The sequence below is a fragment of the Cyprinus carpio genome, chromosome B6 (assembly GCF_018340385.1).
Source record: "Cyprinus carpio isolate SPL01 chromosome B6, ASM1834038v1, whole genome shotgun sequence".
Classification (NCBI taxonomy): domain Eukaryota; kingdom Metazoa; phylum Chordata; class Actinopteri; order Cypriniformes; family Cyprinidae; genus Cyprinus; species Cyprinus carpio.
The window spans coordinates 10,941,878-10,956,693 of NC_056602.1; the positions used below are offsets into that span (position 1 = coordinate 10,941,878).

At 37.7% G+C, this 14,816-nt stretch overlaps 2 protein-coding genes across 2 annotated transcripts; both read left to right on the plus strand.

The window, feature by feature from the left end:
* The first annotated feature begins 2,279 nt into the window (after positions 1-2,279).
* LOC109092326 (E3 SUMO-protein ligase CBX4-like) lies at positions 2,280-7,472 on the plus strand. The gene is made up of 5 exons (XM_042725690.1): positions 2,280-2,473; positions 2,670-2,713; positions 3,183-3,248; positions 5,484-5,550; positions 5,656-7,472. The coding sequence occupies exons 1-5, from the start codon at positions 2,405-2,407 to the stop codon at positions 7,039-7,041; spliced, it is 1,632 nt and encodes a 543-aa protein (XP_042581624.1). The 5' UTR covers positions 2,280-2,404; the 3' UTR covers positions 7,042-7,472.
* A 4,659-nt stretch (positions 7,473-12,131) lies between these two features.
* On the plus strand, positions 12,132-14,763 carry LOC109092325 (chromobox protein homolog 8-like). The gene is made up of 5 exons (XM_019106086.2): positions 12,132-12,315; positions 12,423-12,466; positions 12,722-12,787; positions 12,867-12,933; positions 13,106-14,763. The coding sequence occupies exons 1-5, from the start codon at positions 12,247-12,249 to the stop codon at positions 13,940-13,942; spliced, it is 1,083 nt and encodes a 360-aa protein (XP_018961631.1). The 5' UTR covers positions 12,132-12,246; the 3' UTR covers positions 13,943-14,763.
* The last annotated feature ends 53 nt before the right edge of the window (positions 14,764-14,816 follow it).

Below are 14,816 nucleotides of genomic sequence, written 5' to 3' on the forward strand. Positions count from 1 at the left end.
AACCCTTCTCGTGCTGAATTTTTCTTAAGATTTTCAACGTTTTGGGGTCGCAAAGACACATTATTATGTTTGTGTGATCGCGCAGATTATTGGGTGTATTTGTGTGAATGCATCAGTGTATATTTTAACTATAGGTTCACATTATTGATTGTACGTGTCTTATTGTCTGCGCTTGTATGTGTGCGTGCGATTTCTTTCCCACTCTGAAGATGGTACAATACGCGGCGCATAGCCTTTGTGGCACAGGCAGTGAATGATTGGGCATTGCCCAGGGTTTTCACACGTTCGTTTGCCACTGCAGTTTATTTTTCACAGGTCTTGCAGCAGCCGTTGGCCGTCAGAAGGCAGATGTCAGATGAGTTGAGAGCTTGAGGCTTTGAAGACCAACCACAGTGACCTACATATTGTACATTCGCGGTCAACTCTCATGTGCATTGAATGTGTACATGAGTTTAAACAACTACGTTGCTAACATAGCTACTCAAATTGGCCACTTGTAATCAGACACCGAAATAATTTATATCTTAATGCAGTTTATACAAAGAAAGATGTTACGACATCAAATAACGTGTTTAAAGCGAGTAGGTGCGCGCGATGAACTTGACAGAATATCACGTTATAATAATAAAATTAACCAAATCTAATAACCTATAGGAAATTAAAATCTGTCATTTTAATCCGCCAAGTACTGTTCACCAAATGATTATTAAGGATGTATCCCAGTGCCGCCCATTTGATTATTTAATGCATCAATACTACGGCAATACCACGACTGAGGTGCCCTTGAGCAAGGCACCGAACCCCCAACTGCTCCCCGGGCGCCGCAGCATAAATGCCTGCCCACTGCTCCGGGTGTGTGTTCTCGGTATGTGTGTGTTCGTTGCTGTCTGAGTGTATGTGCACTTTGGATGGGTTAAATGCAGAGCACGAATTCTGAGTATAGGTCACCATACTTGGCTGTATGTCACGTCACTTTTACTTTTTTTTCACTTTCATCAGTGGATTGCATTGCCTTAGTGGAGAAAAATACAAATTCAAATCACTTTTCAAAATGTAGAGTCTCAAAATATATGCTGTTCTTTAATAATATTAATTTATAAATGTCTTTGCATCATCATATGGGTTTTTGTGTAAATCTGGGTGTTTATTCTACATAAACAGGCAAACAAACAAACAAACAAACAGATTTGTTCATATATTAAGTCTTTACTTCAGTATGCCTATCTGTCCTGTATTCCTTTTTAAAATGTTTCAGAATATTATCTTCCTCAATGCTGTCTCTCCACTGATAAAAACTTAAAATGGATGGCAAATCCACACAATTTAAAAACCTTGCTGAAGCTGATAATGATTTAGCATGCTACCTAAACTGCTAAATGACACCTGAAGAACTAATCAAGCTTAAATTTAAAAATTGCCACAAGTGTGCCCCACTTTGCGTCATGAAAGAGGAATTCTCGCTCAGTACTTGAATGGCTGCAATAACTACTGTTCATTTGCTCAATAAACCCGCGGCACGGGGCTGACCAGCCTCTACACCGCCCCTCCTGCTGTGACGTCACGCTCATGGCTATTTGCATGAAGTACGTTGAACAGCTCATTTGAGAGTTAAAACCAGGGGGCAAGGAAGTCGACCGGAAGTTGAAGTCGGCCGCGTGCCGCCATCTTGTAGCTGAACTTCACTTGCGTTAGCATCCCATTGACTCCCATTCATTTTTGCGTCACTTTGACAGCGAATAACTTTACATCTGAGGCGTTTTAAAGACTCCATTTGTCCATTATTTATTTCTAAAGATACACGACAATGTATAAAGGGCTCCATTACCTTCTATGTTACATTATGGCCCCGTAGAAACAGTTTTTGTAAAAATAGGCTAACGATTGCGTCATAACCACTCGACTCTCTGTCGCACAGTAGAGAAATTACCGTACAGACAGGAGGAGAAGCTCGCAGGCAATCGGGGAGACGTCAAGAGATATGGCGTACTGGCGTTACATTTAAAATCTATACAAAATAATTAATCAGAATACTTACTCCTGCTCACTCACGCCAAAGAACTCCCCGCTCAAACTCGGCGTCTCTGCAAGATTAACGATGGCAGTTTGCACGCACAGCTACTAGAAGGTTTACATCTGTCAGACAGGTTGCTGACGTCATCAAGCTTAGTTTGAGTCTGCGCGTCAGAAACGGAAGTTCTAAAAATCGCTAAAAAACGGGCTTCACTTGTCTCAATTGAGTTCCAATGGGGTCGCTGTGTCCATTTCTTTTACTGTCTATGGTTAAAACTGAATCTCGCTTGAGAAGCGAAAGACCATACGGAGCGGGAGAGCGCGAGAAACCTGCGCGAGAAGAGCACTCATGTTATCGCGCGCACACTGAGAAGTATTACAGCGCGCGCTGAAAATGGAGCTGCCTGCCGCGGGTGAGCACGTCTTCGCGGTGGAAAGCATCGAAAAGAAACGCATTAGAAAGGTTTGCGGTTTTCTCTTTAATAACACTTTACATTTTTTCATGTTGTAAGCCTATAAAACGTGCAGGTAAGGTTTTGTATTTTAAAAGAGAGCGCACAAGAGTAGGTATTTGTTTCCGAAACCCAGGATAATAGATTATTTATTTTATTCACAGTAATTCCCAATCGTAACTGACTTTGTTTTTATGATGTTTGCAGGGAAGGTGTGAGTACCTGGTAAAGTGGAGAGGCTGGTCTCCCAAGTAAGTTTCACTTCAAGATGTCACTTGCTTTGCTGTTTTAATGTGTTGTGTTGTGTTGTGTTGTGTGTGTGTGTGTGTGTGTGTGTGTGTGTGTGTGTGAGAGAGAGAGAGAGAGAGAGAGAGAGAGAGAGTTAGCGCCTAATTGATGCAGGAATGTCATAACTTGTGTTTGCGATGGTAAATGTTTGAAATGTAAGCTTTATGCTATAAAAATGTGGTTCTGTTCTTGCAAAACAAGATATATATAATAATAATAGTATACCAAAAGGGAAATGATGCATCAACAATGTAGCATCAATAGCCTATTTTTAATTCTCTTACATTCTTGAAGATCCATTTAGCAGGACCTTGTTAGTGGCGTTAGTCCTTCAGATGACAGCCACGTTAGATAGTTCGGTTGAGGGAGCTATTCATGCTACTCTGCTCACCCCTCTCCCCTCGCTCTCCGCCTCCTTTCTTTTCTTTATAGATATAACACGTGGGAGCCAGAGGAAAATATTCTGGATCCGAGACTTCTCGTCGCTTTCCAAAACAGGTGAGATATTGCAGTCTTGGCTTGACGGTCTGAGTTTGTACAGCCGAAACGGGAGGAGGGGAGAAGACGCTTTCACTGCCGCTGTGCTCATGCTCATTCTTTTTCACTTTCTCTCACTGACAGAAAGGGGGTGCACACAAGAGCTGGAGAGAACTTGTGCGCAGGCGCGCCATAATATATAACTGAATTTAATTGCAATGCCACGGTCAGGGAGCCATTAAAATAGTTTAAATACAGACGTGGCCATAAAATTATCATTTGAGACACCTTGTATTCTTTATGGACCCATTTGATCTCAAACGCGCCACTCTTTCAATATTGTACTATTATTCATTTCGTCCGATTGACTGACCGTGTCCGCTTTGGACGTACTCTCTAGACGCCCTAAACCAGGGGTCGGCAACCCGCTCCTTTCACGGTGGCTCCCTGTAGCATGGGCATAGAATACGCGGGAGACTTATTCCCCTGACTTTTAATAAAACCTAAACTCTTCCCCAGCACTTTTTTCATGCAAGTGTGTTCAGGTAGACGTTTTCAAGAGACAAGATAGTCACATCGTTTTGGATACGTTTTATTCTTATCCAAAACGATGTGAACATTACTGATCGCTCAACACCCTCCTGCAGTGTCTGTTTCATTCATACTCGAAGCTGGAGGGCGCTCTCGCGCAGAAAGTCCAAAGCAGACTCATAAAACTAGTAATAACTTTTGACTTGCAGGAAATACCTAATATGGACAAAGCAAGTGTGCCGCACTAGTCCTCAAAAGTGAAGCTATCGCGTTTCGATCGTCCCCAGCTGGCTGGTACCAGTATAGGTCATAAACCCCTCCCTCTCCATGTAATCTAATGGGACGTGAGACAAACTAAATAATTAAATTTCACTTCAAATATTTTGTTTTCAAACATGGTTTATGTCATAATTTGATGAAGATTTTATCAAGCTGTTGTAAGTTAGGGTGTTCTATAATACAGATGATTGATTATGTCCAGCACTATATTTTATTTCTTAGCAAATTAAAAGACATAAAAGTTTTTTTTTGTCAATTAAACAAACATAACTTAAATAATAATAATAATAATAATTTTATTTTATTCTTCTTCTTATCATTATAACATACACACACACATTTCTGAAATGATTGCTACGCCCCTGCCCTGTAACATAACTGAATATAAAACTTTAGCTATATGCTGTTAACTTTTTTAATGATCAAATGGGTTTTGTGGCTCCACATGAATTTTATTCATGGAAAAGGGGCCAAAATGGCTCTTTTGTTGTTTAAGGCTGCAGAAAGCATTGCAGTAGCACAAATACGTATATATTATTTTCTATCATTCTTCTAGTCTAGGTGCATGCCTACACTAATTGACTACATTTTTCATTTCAAATAGGCAGTTTTTCCATGGCTAAACATGCATTCACGCTTTCCCGAAATTCCACACATATTTTTGTCGGGTATTCATCCCCTTTAACTGGCATCTGTGTGCACCATTAGCAGTCTCCCTCATGACGCGGAATTCTGTTTGGGGTAATTGCACACGCCCCTTGAGTATAGAACCATTCTAGGTCGTCTAATTAGGTTTTTGCAATATTATTTTATAGAAGGTCGATGGGAAAAGAGCCGTTGGCCCATTTTTTTCGACAGCCTGTATGCGTAGTTTGAGCTAACAAATAAATAACAGAACCCATTGGAAAAGCCTGTCAAATAATGCAATATTTTACAATAGAGAGGGATTTCTTAATACATTTTGTCATCTTTGTTTTTATTTCTTCCTTTCCAAATGGGATTGTCCCCCAAATTAGTAAACAAGTTGTGTGCTGTCTGAAGCAACACATAATGCTCTTTATTTTATGTGAGTCAATTTTATGAATGCCAGTGGTGGGTTATTTAAAGCCAGACCATATTTGAAAGGATACACAAAACAGGCAGTAACTTGACCATAATGCACTCTCAGAAATAAAGGTACAAAAGTTGTCTCTGGGGCAGTACCTTTTCAAAATGTGCTAATATTTATAATTTGGGTACACTTTAGATTCTAATATGCAGAGGTGTACCTTTTGAAAGAGGTGCACCTTTATCAACCAAACCCATTGACAACTTTTGTACCTTTCTTCTGAGAGTGTGGGGCAAATCATCTGAATAAATTAAAAGTTAAATATATTAGCTTGTGTCTTATTTTTAATTTGATTTCTTTTATCATGATGTTCTATAATCTAAAATTTTTCCATTCAGGGAAAGACAAGAGCAGCTAATGGGTTATCGTAAACGGGGGCCAAAACCAAAACATCTTCTCCTGCAGGTAATTCACCATCACTTACAAACATGTGCCCAATTTACTTCTGTGAAAGCCATGTCACCAATTGTTTCTGCTGCAAAGCTCATTGTTGATTTGTCTGATTTCTAAGTACCATCATTTGCTCGAAGATCCAGTGTTCTTACCGACCTTCAGGAGGTGTCACAGAGTGAGGATAACCAATCAAAAACAACTTCAGACCTGGTCCCAAGCCAGCAATACCAGCTTAACAGCAAGAAGCACCATCCCTACCAGCCCAACCCAAAAGACAAGCAGGGAGAGGCACGAATAAATGGGAAAATGAAGCACTACTTCCAGCTCAACAGCAAGAAACACCATCACTATCAACCAAACCCTAAAATGTATGACTCCCTGTATCAGAGGGTCAAGGAGACCAAAGTTCCCGAGTTGACTGACAAGGAATGGAACTTATCTCCAGCTCTACAGCAGAAATTGATCCAAAGTAAGGATTCTGAGTGCATCAGTAAGGTGAGAAATATTACAATGGAGTTGAAAAAGCTTCCTAAACTAAATGGTGGAGCTGACTTAAACATGAACACAAACAGTGATGCAAAGGAAGACAAGGCACCGCCCAATGGAGTACGCAGCAAACTAAAGATTGTGAAGAACAAGAATAAAAATGGGCGCATTGTCATTGTCATGAGCAAATATATGGAAAATGGCACCCAGGCAGCTAAAATTAAGAAAGGAACAGCAGATTCTGAGGGAAAAAGGCAAGCACAAGATTGTAAGTCCTGTGGAACAGATGAGAGCACAGAGAAGATAAAGCACACAAAGAAGCAAAGTGTTGTGAAAGTGATAAAAAAGGACAGTAAAGCTGAGTCTGCCTGTTTTAGGCTTTCCAATGGACTATCATCTTGTGTAGGGGACAATCCTAAAAAAACATGCTCCATAGTGTTTGAGCCAAACAACTCAAAGAAGCCTGGCAGCACTGGAGATTATGTATCTAATGAACAGCCCTTGCAACTGACAAACAAGTCTGTCAGACAAACCAGTCTGACTACAGTGCCTATTGAGACAAGTGATCAAAAAGGCACCCAATCTACTCAATATGGTCCCCTCTCTTTGCCTCGAAAGCGTTGCTACTCTGAGCCAGAAAGTGACAGTGGGGAGGTTAAAAGGCACCTAATTTCTCAGAGTACAAATACTCCGAATACTGACTCTTGTAACGGCACCACACACTTCAATGACCATCAGCACTCTTGCGGACATGATTTTGAAAATTTGGACTCCAACCAAGACGAACCCATAGACCTCAGCTGTGTAAGGTTGAGAGAAGAGAGAAAAAATCCTACACGTTCTCAGATTGGAAACTCTATACCGACTGGGAAAGCAGCGGTCTCTGCACCAGAGCAAGTAGAAAAAGAAATGAAAAAATCTGTTCAAAGCTTTACACCTTTTCTTGGGAATATAATAATCACAGATGTCACAGCAAACTGCCTTACAGTGACATTCAAGGAGTATGTTACAGTTTAGGAATATGTGATATAAAGTCTATAAAGACTACTGACTATCTACTGTGAATTTGTATAAATGTAAAGCATGTCTAATCATCAAGTCTTCAAACTTGCCTGAAATTTTTGAAACAATCTAGTGTTAAGTTTTGATAGTTTCAGCTTGTGTTTGATTGAATTGATCTGAATTAATTTTCAAATTTACACATTTAACTATTCCATGTTAGGGATAGAAAAAAACTAAACAGGTTTTCCTGTTATTAGCCTGTATCATATTAGCTTAAAGCTGTTTGCAGTGCTGTATTTCAGAAGGCTTAAATATAAAAAGCACTTACTACACATGTAATACTGAGAACCATTTTCTACTGATCTGTCTTTTATAGTCTTTTTTTTAATGTCACTTGAAATGTGTTATTTAGGTTTGTCTAAGCATATTAAAAGTTTTATTTTACACTCTTGAGTAATATCTTTGCTTGTACTGCAACCAGGTGTGTGTGTGTGATAAACAGAAGTGTTCCTATTAAACTCACATGTGAGACGAGCTAACAGATAGCCCATATGAGAGATAGCAAAACATTACTATCATGTAAATGCAAGACATCAGTAGACCTATCAGACTGAACTTTGCACAGCCTTTATATAGCACATGGACTTGGACTTTTGCCATGCAGATTTTTTTCTCAATTGTTTTTTAGCTAATGAGGGTTTGCCTGCTTTTCATTCCATCTACAATGCTACAATTTTTTTTCACAAAAAAAAAAAAAAAAATCTCAATTCCAAGACTGGGAATAAATAGTTATTTAATTTAACCTATTTGCATAAAACTGCGGCTACGTTTAACACAACTCCGACTAGTATCATCCGATTAAAACTGTCCCGTCTGTGGAAGTAGTGGAAACAGTGGTGTTGTTTCACTTTCCAATCGTTGTTATAAGTAAGGCCTAACTTAAAAGTCCTTTAGAAAAGAAGGATAGTAGGACTTTACAGCCTTTCATTATACGCGAAGCTTGTCTACGCATATATCTGGACGCTGATTATCGAGATCACATAAAGCATCCCATTTAAAACAGGGTTGTCAAGACTATTCATTTTCTTGCCTGTTGAATTATTTTTTATTTAAGAGATGTCACATTTCTCGCTACAAGAAACATCACCCAGGAACAGCTGAACTAAAAATATGTTTTCATGTTGATATTCCTGAAAACCCAGAAAAAGAAATTCAGTGAGCTCTCGGTCTACAAAGCAAGAAGGAAACTTTAACCTGGCGTTTTAATGGATTTCCTTTTTGTGTTCAGATAAAGCTCACGGATATTTAGAATGATTTTTCTGTAAATCGAACTTTGTGTCAACGCATTTTGGGCTTTGACGTCTCACAATCACTGAACTTAGTTGGCTAAATAGGCTACCGTAATATTGCGGAGACGCAAGTCTAATTTGTCACATCTGCCTCTGTGAAAAGTCTATTCAGCAGGAAACATTTCTAAGTAGTAGGACAGACTGCGCAAAAAAAAGGAGGGGGGGGGGGGGGGGCGATATAGATAGCCTAAACAGCGCTGACATTTCAGCAATTAACATTTATACGCATTATTATATGAGCGTATGCAGGCAGAATGCTTTATTTACAGCTCATAAGGATTCCGATTTCGAGTTTATAGACAGAGGAAAATTTTAATGTCATCTAAAAGGAATGTGCCTTCAGACTATAACCAACTTTGTTTATGCGCACAATACGGTGCATACCAGACCGAAAATAGGAGATTCATCCCGTAACCTATAGGCTATGCATCGTCAAAGGTTTATAGGTAAAAGACACTATAGGCTATAAGGATAGAAGATTAATTATATTTGGTTTAATATAGTAGCTTTCGCTTTATAAGTTACCATCATTGGGCATGTATGAAGCTTTGAACAGCCTGATGAATAAAACTCGACTATTTTTTTTTTGTCAGCGCTAACATGGCGGACAGCAAACGTCTCTCTTACTCACGGCAAGATCATGATTAGTATTAGTCTATCCCAAAACTAGGCAGAGGTTGGTTAGAGCTGAAATTTGTGTCATATGTGGGCTACGGAAAAGCACTTCAGCCTCACTGAAACGGAATCAACCATTTCCTTTGCAGCACCGGCTGAGATAAAGCTGCTCTCGCTGCGGTTATAAAATGGCTTCCTTTGGTCCATCCACTTTATTTGCGATCAGCTTATGAATTCAGCTTTACTGCAGTGCATTTTAGCTGTAGCTGGTTAATTTCGCCAAGTTTATTTAAAAGACGACTTGAACAGCTACCTTTAAAACAATAAAAAATAAAAATATATTTGAGTTAAGCATTAGGTTACTAAATATCACAGGTGGCTTTAGTAAAATAAAGCGTTTTGATAAAGAGAGAGGTAGCTTAGTGTAGAGACGTTCTAAAACTTGAGGACATTAAAATATTGTCTTGTTTAAAATAGAACACCTACGGTAATAATGTGATCACATTAAGTAATAATATGATGTTAATACAAGTTGCCTTCAGGAAAAAACCTTATGTTTATCACACTTGGGGTGCTTTTTTAGCTAGGCTACTTGAAAATCAAAGATAACAGTCGAAGTTTTGGTAACCTGTTCATATTGGCAAAAGCTTAGATTAATGTGGCTTTTTTATTATTATTATTAAATCAATAGGCTAACGTAATGCACATCTTTTCCGAAATTCGCCTAGGTTAATCTCCATTATATATATATATATATATATATATATATATATATATATATATATATATATATATGGTGACTAGTAAACTAATATATAGTAGAAAGTGCTCGATTTGTTATCTTATTAAATGTGTAAGTCCTGTACACAATGTGACCTAAATAATCAATAATCCAACAAAAGCACGGAAACCATGTAAATATTATTGGTAAAACAATTTACATCGAAATACATATTTTTAACATGATCGAAAATTGCAGACAGACAGACTGAAACATGGGGGAAAAATAGTAGTGTATTTGCCATTTCTCTTTGTAAATTGTACAGAATTTCTCGTGCTGGTTGCCCAGAAACGAGTTAACCAATAATATTCTTCCAGCTCGATCTAGAGCCCATATACGGATATAACCACTGCGGTATTCAAACCACCAATCATCTTCCACAGAACCAACCACAAGCCTGCTGTTTACCTGGGTTGTTATGTATATAAAGACTAAAATGAAAACGCAAACCTTTATTTTATTGTGGAGAAATCACAATACATTCGTCACAATATTTCTTCAAACCACTATTCAATTGTTCATTATTGTGTAGCATTATCTTTACTCACCGAATAACCCCCCAGTAAACTAATTTACAAGCCACCAAGTTAATAATCATTATCCCATCGTTCATGTTTATTTTCAAAGTTTTAAGATATTATTTGAAGACATTATTGTTTATAGGCCTATCTAAATAATGTCAATAATTTAAAAACCTTTTACAATTAAAGACAAAAAAATCAAAAATTCACACAGGAACGTATTAATTAATGTTATAATTTTTTGTTTTTGTTGTTATTTTTTCCCGCCATGCCCTGGTTGAAGCCCAAGTGATCGTGCAGAACTGAGCATGAGATTGGTAAACGTTTTCGGGAAACATTTTCCCTTTTATATGGCCATTAATGGTAAACACAAAAAATGTTTTTCCTTCATATGTATAGCTGCTAATGTTTGCTTGCAATTTCATTGTTTAGGCTAAATTAATTATATTTCTACCTGTAGGCCTAATTTTATATTTAAAATATGTTTTTCGGTAAACCAACATAATTATGTGAGATTTTTAAATCGAATTAGGCTATATGGAACACCCAATTATATTTTTTTATTTATTTTAATAAAATGTAGCCTATACTACATCCTTTACACTAAAATTAGAATATTAAATAATTTTTAAAAAGTCAATAAATAAAATAGTTTGAGCTAAAATAGCGATGTTAACGCAGACAAAGTCTGGCCTGTGTAATCGTTGTTAGTAATCGTGCATTTTAGTAACTCTTGGTAATAAAAAGTTAATAATTATGAAATGTTCCATTCGCATTATTGTGATGTTTTTGTTTCGTTGTTTTTGTCATCTTTTGCGTTTTGTAATAATTAATACGTTACATTGGCTATTATCATCATCGTTTTAAAAAAATTTCAATAAATAAATTGAGGTATTTATAAATAAAGTATAAAATATAAATCTACTACTGTTTAATCAGTTTGATTTGGCTGTTCAGTGTTAGGACTAAAACTGTCTATCAATTAATGCTATTTTATTTTATTTTATTTAGGCTATCAGATTTTTTTCTCGAAAGAGCCATACAGTTGAAGAAAAAAACCTAAATATGAATTAATAATAATATGAGCAGACGCGTGGGCTAAATGTAGGCTACTGGATAAAACATAAGTATCCTATGTTCATCCTATCAAAAAACTAGGCTAACAAAAATCTAACACCTCTTAGAGAAAATAATGTGGTAAAGTATGTTACCGTGGGCTATACTTTAAATCATAATTTAGCAACTCACAAATTCAACCCGTTCCGTTTATTTAACGGCTTTTAGAAATGTACATAAAGACACGAAAAAAATCATTTTGTGCAAATTCAGGGTGTTTTTCTGCAGTAGAACTCATGTTCAAACCAATATTCATTTCCATCTATGATTAGTTTGTCGTGGTTAAAGACTTCATGTTCGATTTTGGCGGGATTAATAAAATATTCTTGTGAATGGCAGAATATCGATCAGAATAAGATGGCATACATGTTCCTATAATAACAGATGTATAGTAGCCTATATCAATTTTTTTTTTCATTAATTATGCCTGTTTGAGAGAATACAGAGTTTTTAGAGTTCGTATAGCCTACACGTCCTTGTTCTGCTAGTGTTTAACTGATTACGTTTACCTGTAGGTCTTGACGTAACGTTTACGATGAAACTTTAATCTTCTTATGTATTCCTACAAGTATTGAGCAGATCTTATCATATTTCTGTCAAGAATGCAGGTATGTCACTAAGAGCAAGCCCCGGCCACTTAGCAACAGCGGAGCCAATGAACGGCCTCCAAATCTTTCCACCTACAAGCGGTGCCAAGGCAACATGCTAAAGAACGTGATGACGTCTGGCTGTGCACGAGAGTATTATGGGCTGTATGGAATTCTGAAGCTAGAGCAGGCTGACCGGACTCGCGTTCACGGCTAGCTACGCTGCAAGCTAACGGTAGACGAAGGTAAACATGGAGCTGTCGGCTGTCGGAGAGAGGGTGTTCGCGGCCGAATCGATCATCAAGAGACGAATACGACGGGTATGTGTTGTGGAAGAGATATGTCGACATTTTTTGCATATATGTGCAAATGTCGTCGGCTCGCGCTAACGAATTCTTTTTTTGTGTGTGTCTGATGGCACGCGCAGGGTCGAATGGAATATCTCGTGAAATGGAAGGGCTGGTCACCAAAGTGAGTAATACATGCGCATACTGCCTGTTGTGCCTTGCACTGGTGTTTTGGTGACAGTGATGGCCGTCAGCCCTGCTAGGTATCGCGAGCGGCGTACATCCACGGGCAGGATAACAAGCTGGTTATTACTGCAGGCTGGTTTTGGCAGATGGCATGCTGCAACATTAGCTGGCCCTGCTAGCTGGCCGGTAGAGCAGTGGTTTAAATGCAGCTGGAGATTGACAGTCATCACGTTAAACTTTTTTGTTCACACAGGTACAGTACTTGGGAACCAGAGGAAAATATTCTAGACTCACGCCTATTCGTTGCCTTTGAAGAGAGGTATAAAATAAATAAAGTAAAGCTTTTAGGCGGCCGAAAATACAGACGTTTTCACACTTGCGCTTGTATTTTCATGCAGGGAGCGTGAGAGAGAAACATTTGGACCCAAGAAAAGAGGACCTAAGCTCAAGACTTTTCTTCTTAAGGTTAATGTCATTTATTTATTAACAAATAAATAATAATAATCCTGAAAATATCTATATTGTGTATAATATTATTAGGTTTGCACTCTTTTTTGGTCTGTAAATGAATACATTTTATATAAGGGCATAATTTTGAGTTCTGTGCTAATTTTTTAAAATCATGTCTTTTTCACAGGCCCAAGCTAAAGAAAAGGTGAAGTCTTTTGAATTTAGGAATGAATCATCCAGAGACGTTTCATATCCCAGTCCAGAGCCTGTGGTAACACCTAGAGCGAGAGAAGGACTACGTGCTGTGGTTCCCACAATTTTCCCTCCCAGCACAGTCAACCGAGGGGAGAGTGTAAGGATTCCACCTCCAGAACCAAGGGAGCATCGTTCGCCACACTCACCCAGACCCAGCACTGATGCTTTTACCTTCTCCCCAAAAAAGAGAGGACGGAAGCCCAAATTACGCTTCACAGATGGCTATACAAGCTCCTTACATCCAAAGCATTCAAAAAGAGCAGCAGACGAAACCATGGCAAGCATTCCTTCCAAAATGGCAAAGTTAGGTTTGGGAGAAGAGGAAGAGAGATGCTCAGAAATAAGTGGGAGAATTAAGATATCTCATAAGCACATGGATGCTACCTATTCACACAAACAAAACAGAGTTGTTCCAAGCAGGAGTACCCAGCACATTTCTCCAGAGTGGAGTTTGCATTCCAGCAGAGTTAGTGCAGACTTACAAGGCCACAGGACTAATCCACAGACAAGCCACTTTCACCATAAACACCTGAAGCACCATTCAAAACGGAGAACATTTGAACATGGTGATTCCACCAGCAGACAGCCTTCACTTATTGCCAAAATTCCAGTGTCACGCATATTTGGAGAGCCAGAGGAGGGAGATGCTTGGAGACCCTCCTTATGCAATGTGGAGAAAGTCATAGTTACCGATGTGACATCAAACTTCCTGACTGTAACAATCAAAGAGAGTAGCACAGATAAAGGCTTCTTTAAAGACAAAAGATGATTATTTACTGCAGCCAGTATGCTCCTTTCATCTCTTCAGAAGTCCTTTATTGTCAAAAATATTCTGTGAATTGTATACAAAAAAAAAAAAATGTTATTCCCTTTTCTGTCATACTGAAATCTGTATTTATTGTGAAATTGCTGCTTTAAGAAATTTGCATGCACTAGACACCATAAACAAAGTCAGAACTGCGTTCAAATGCATAAATGAGTTCTCAGATCATTTGTTGTATTAATTACAAATTGTTTACTTAAAAATATATAAAAGTATCATTTGTCTCCCAGACGAATATTAAAACATTTATGTACAGTCTAAGACTTGATATTTTGCACACTAACCGTCAAATATTTTTTTTTTTGCATCACATCATTACCATTTCAATTATTGTAATTTATGTTGATTTTATTTTGTCATTTAATATTGCCAGTTGTACAATATAGATATACTTGTTTCACGGTACAGCGACATTAACAATTTACACATATAAAAGTGTAAAATGAAAATCTAATTTTCACCTCAAAAGTAAAGTTTAGAATAATAAACACGTTTCTTTTGTTTCTCTTTACATCAGCTAAAATTCGTATTTATAAATATGTAGTAGCCTAATGTTAAATTGTATATACTTAAGACTTCTAATGATTTTGTACGACGATTGTAATTGTGATTATTGATGAATTGTGCGAATAAAAGTTATTTAATAGGACATTAAATAGAAAAGCGCACATCCAATGTCTATACGCGAATCCTACAAAATCATACTTTTACAATATATGTATATTTGTGTGTGTATTAGTTCTGTAATAAAAAACACGTAAAACGTACATTTATGCTTATTTGCCCAGTTAGAGTAGAATTTAATGCAAAACGAGATGTC

Coding starts and splice junctions, on each gene's coding strand:
- LOC109092326 (XM_042725690.1), top strand. CDS start 2,405: ATGGAGCTGCCTGCCGCGGGTGAGCACGTCTTCGCGGTGGAAAGCATC. Junction 2,474..2,669: donor AAAAGAAACGCATTAGAAAG/GTTTGCGGTTTT, acceptor TGATGTTTGCAG/GGAAGGTGTGAGTACCTGGT. Junction 2,714..3,182: donor TGGAGAGGCTGGTCTCCCAA/GTAAGTTTCACT, acceptor TTTTCTTTATAG/ATATAACACGTGGGAGCCAG.
- LOC109092325 (XM_019106086.2), top strand. CDS start 12,247: ATGGAGCTGTCGGCTGTCGGAGAGAGGGTGTTCGCGGCCGAATCGATC. Junction 12,467..12,721: donor TGGAAGGGCTGGTCACCAAA/GTGAGTAATACA, acceptor TTGTTCACACAG/GTACAGTACTTGGGAACCAG. Junction 12,788..12,866: donor TTCGTTGCCTTTGAAGAGAG/GTATAAAATAAA, acceptor ATTTTCATGCAG/GGAGCGTGAGAGAGAAACAT.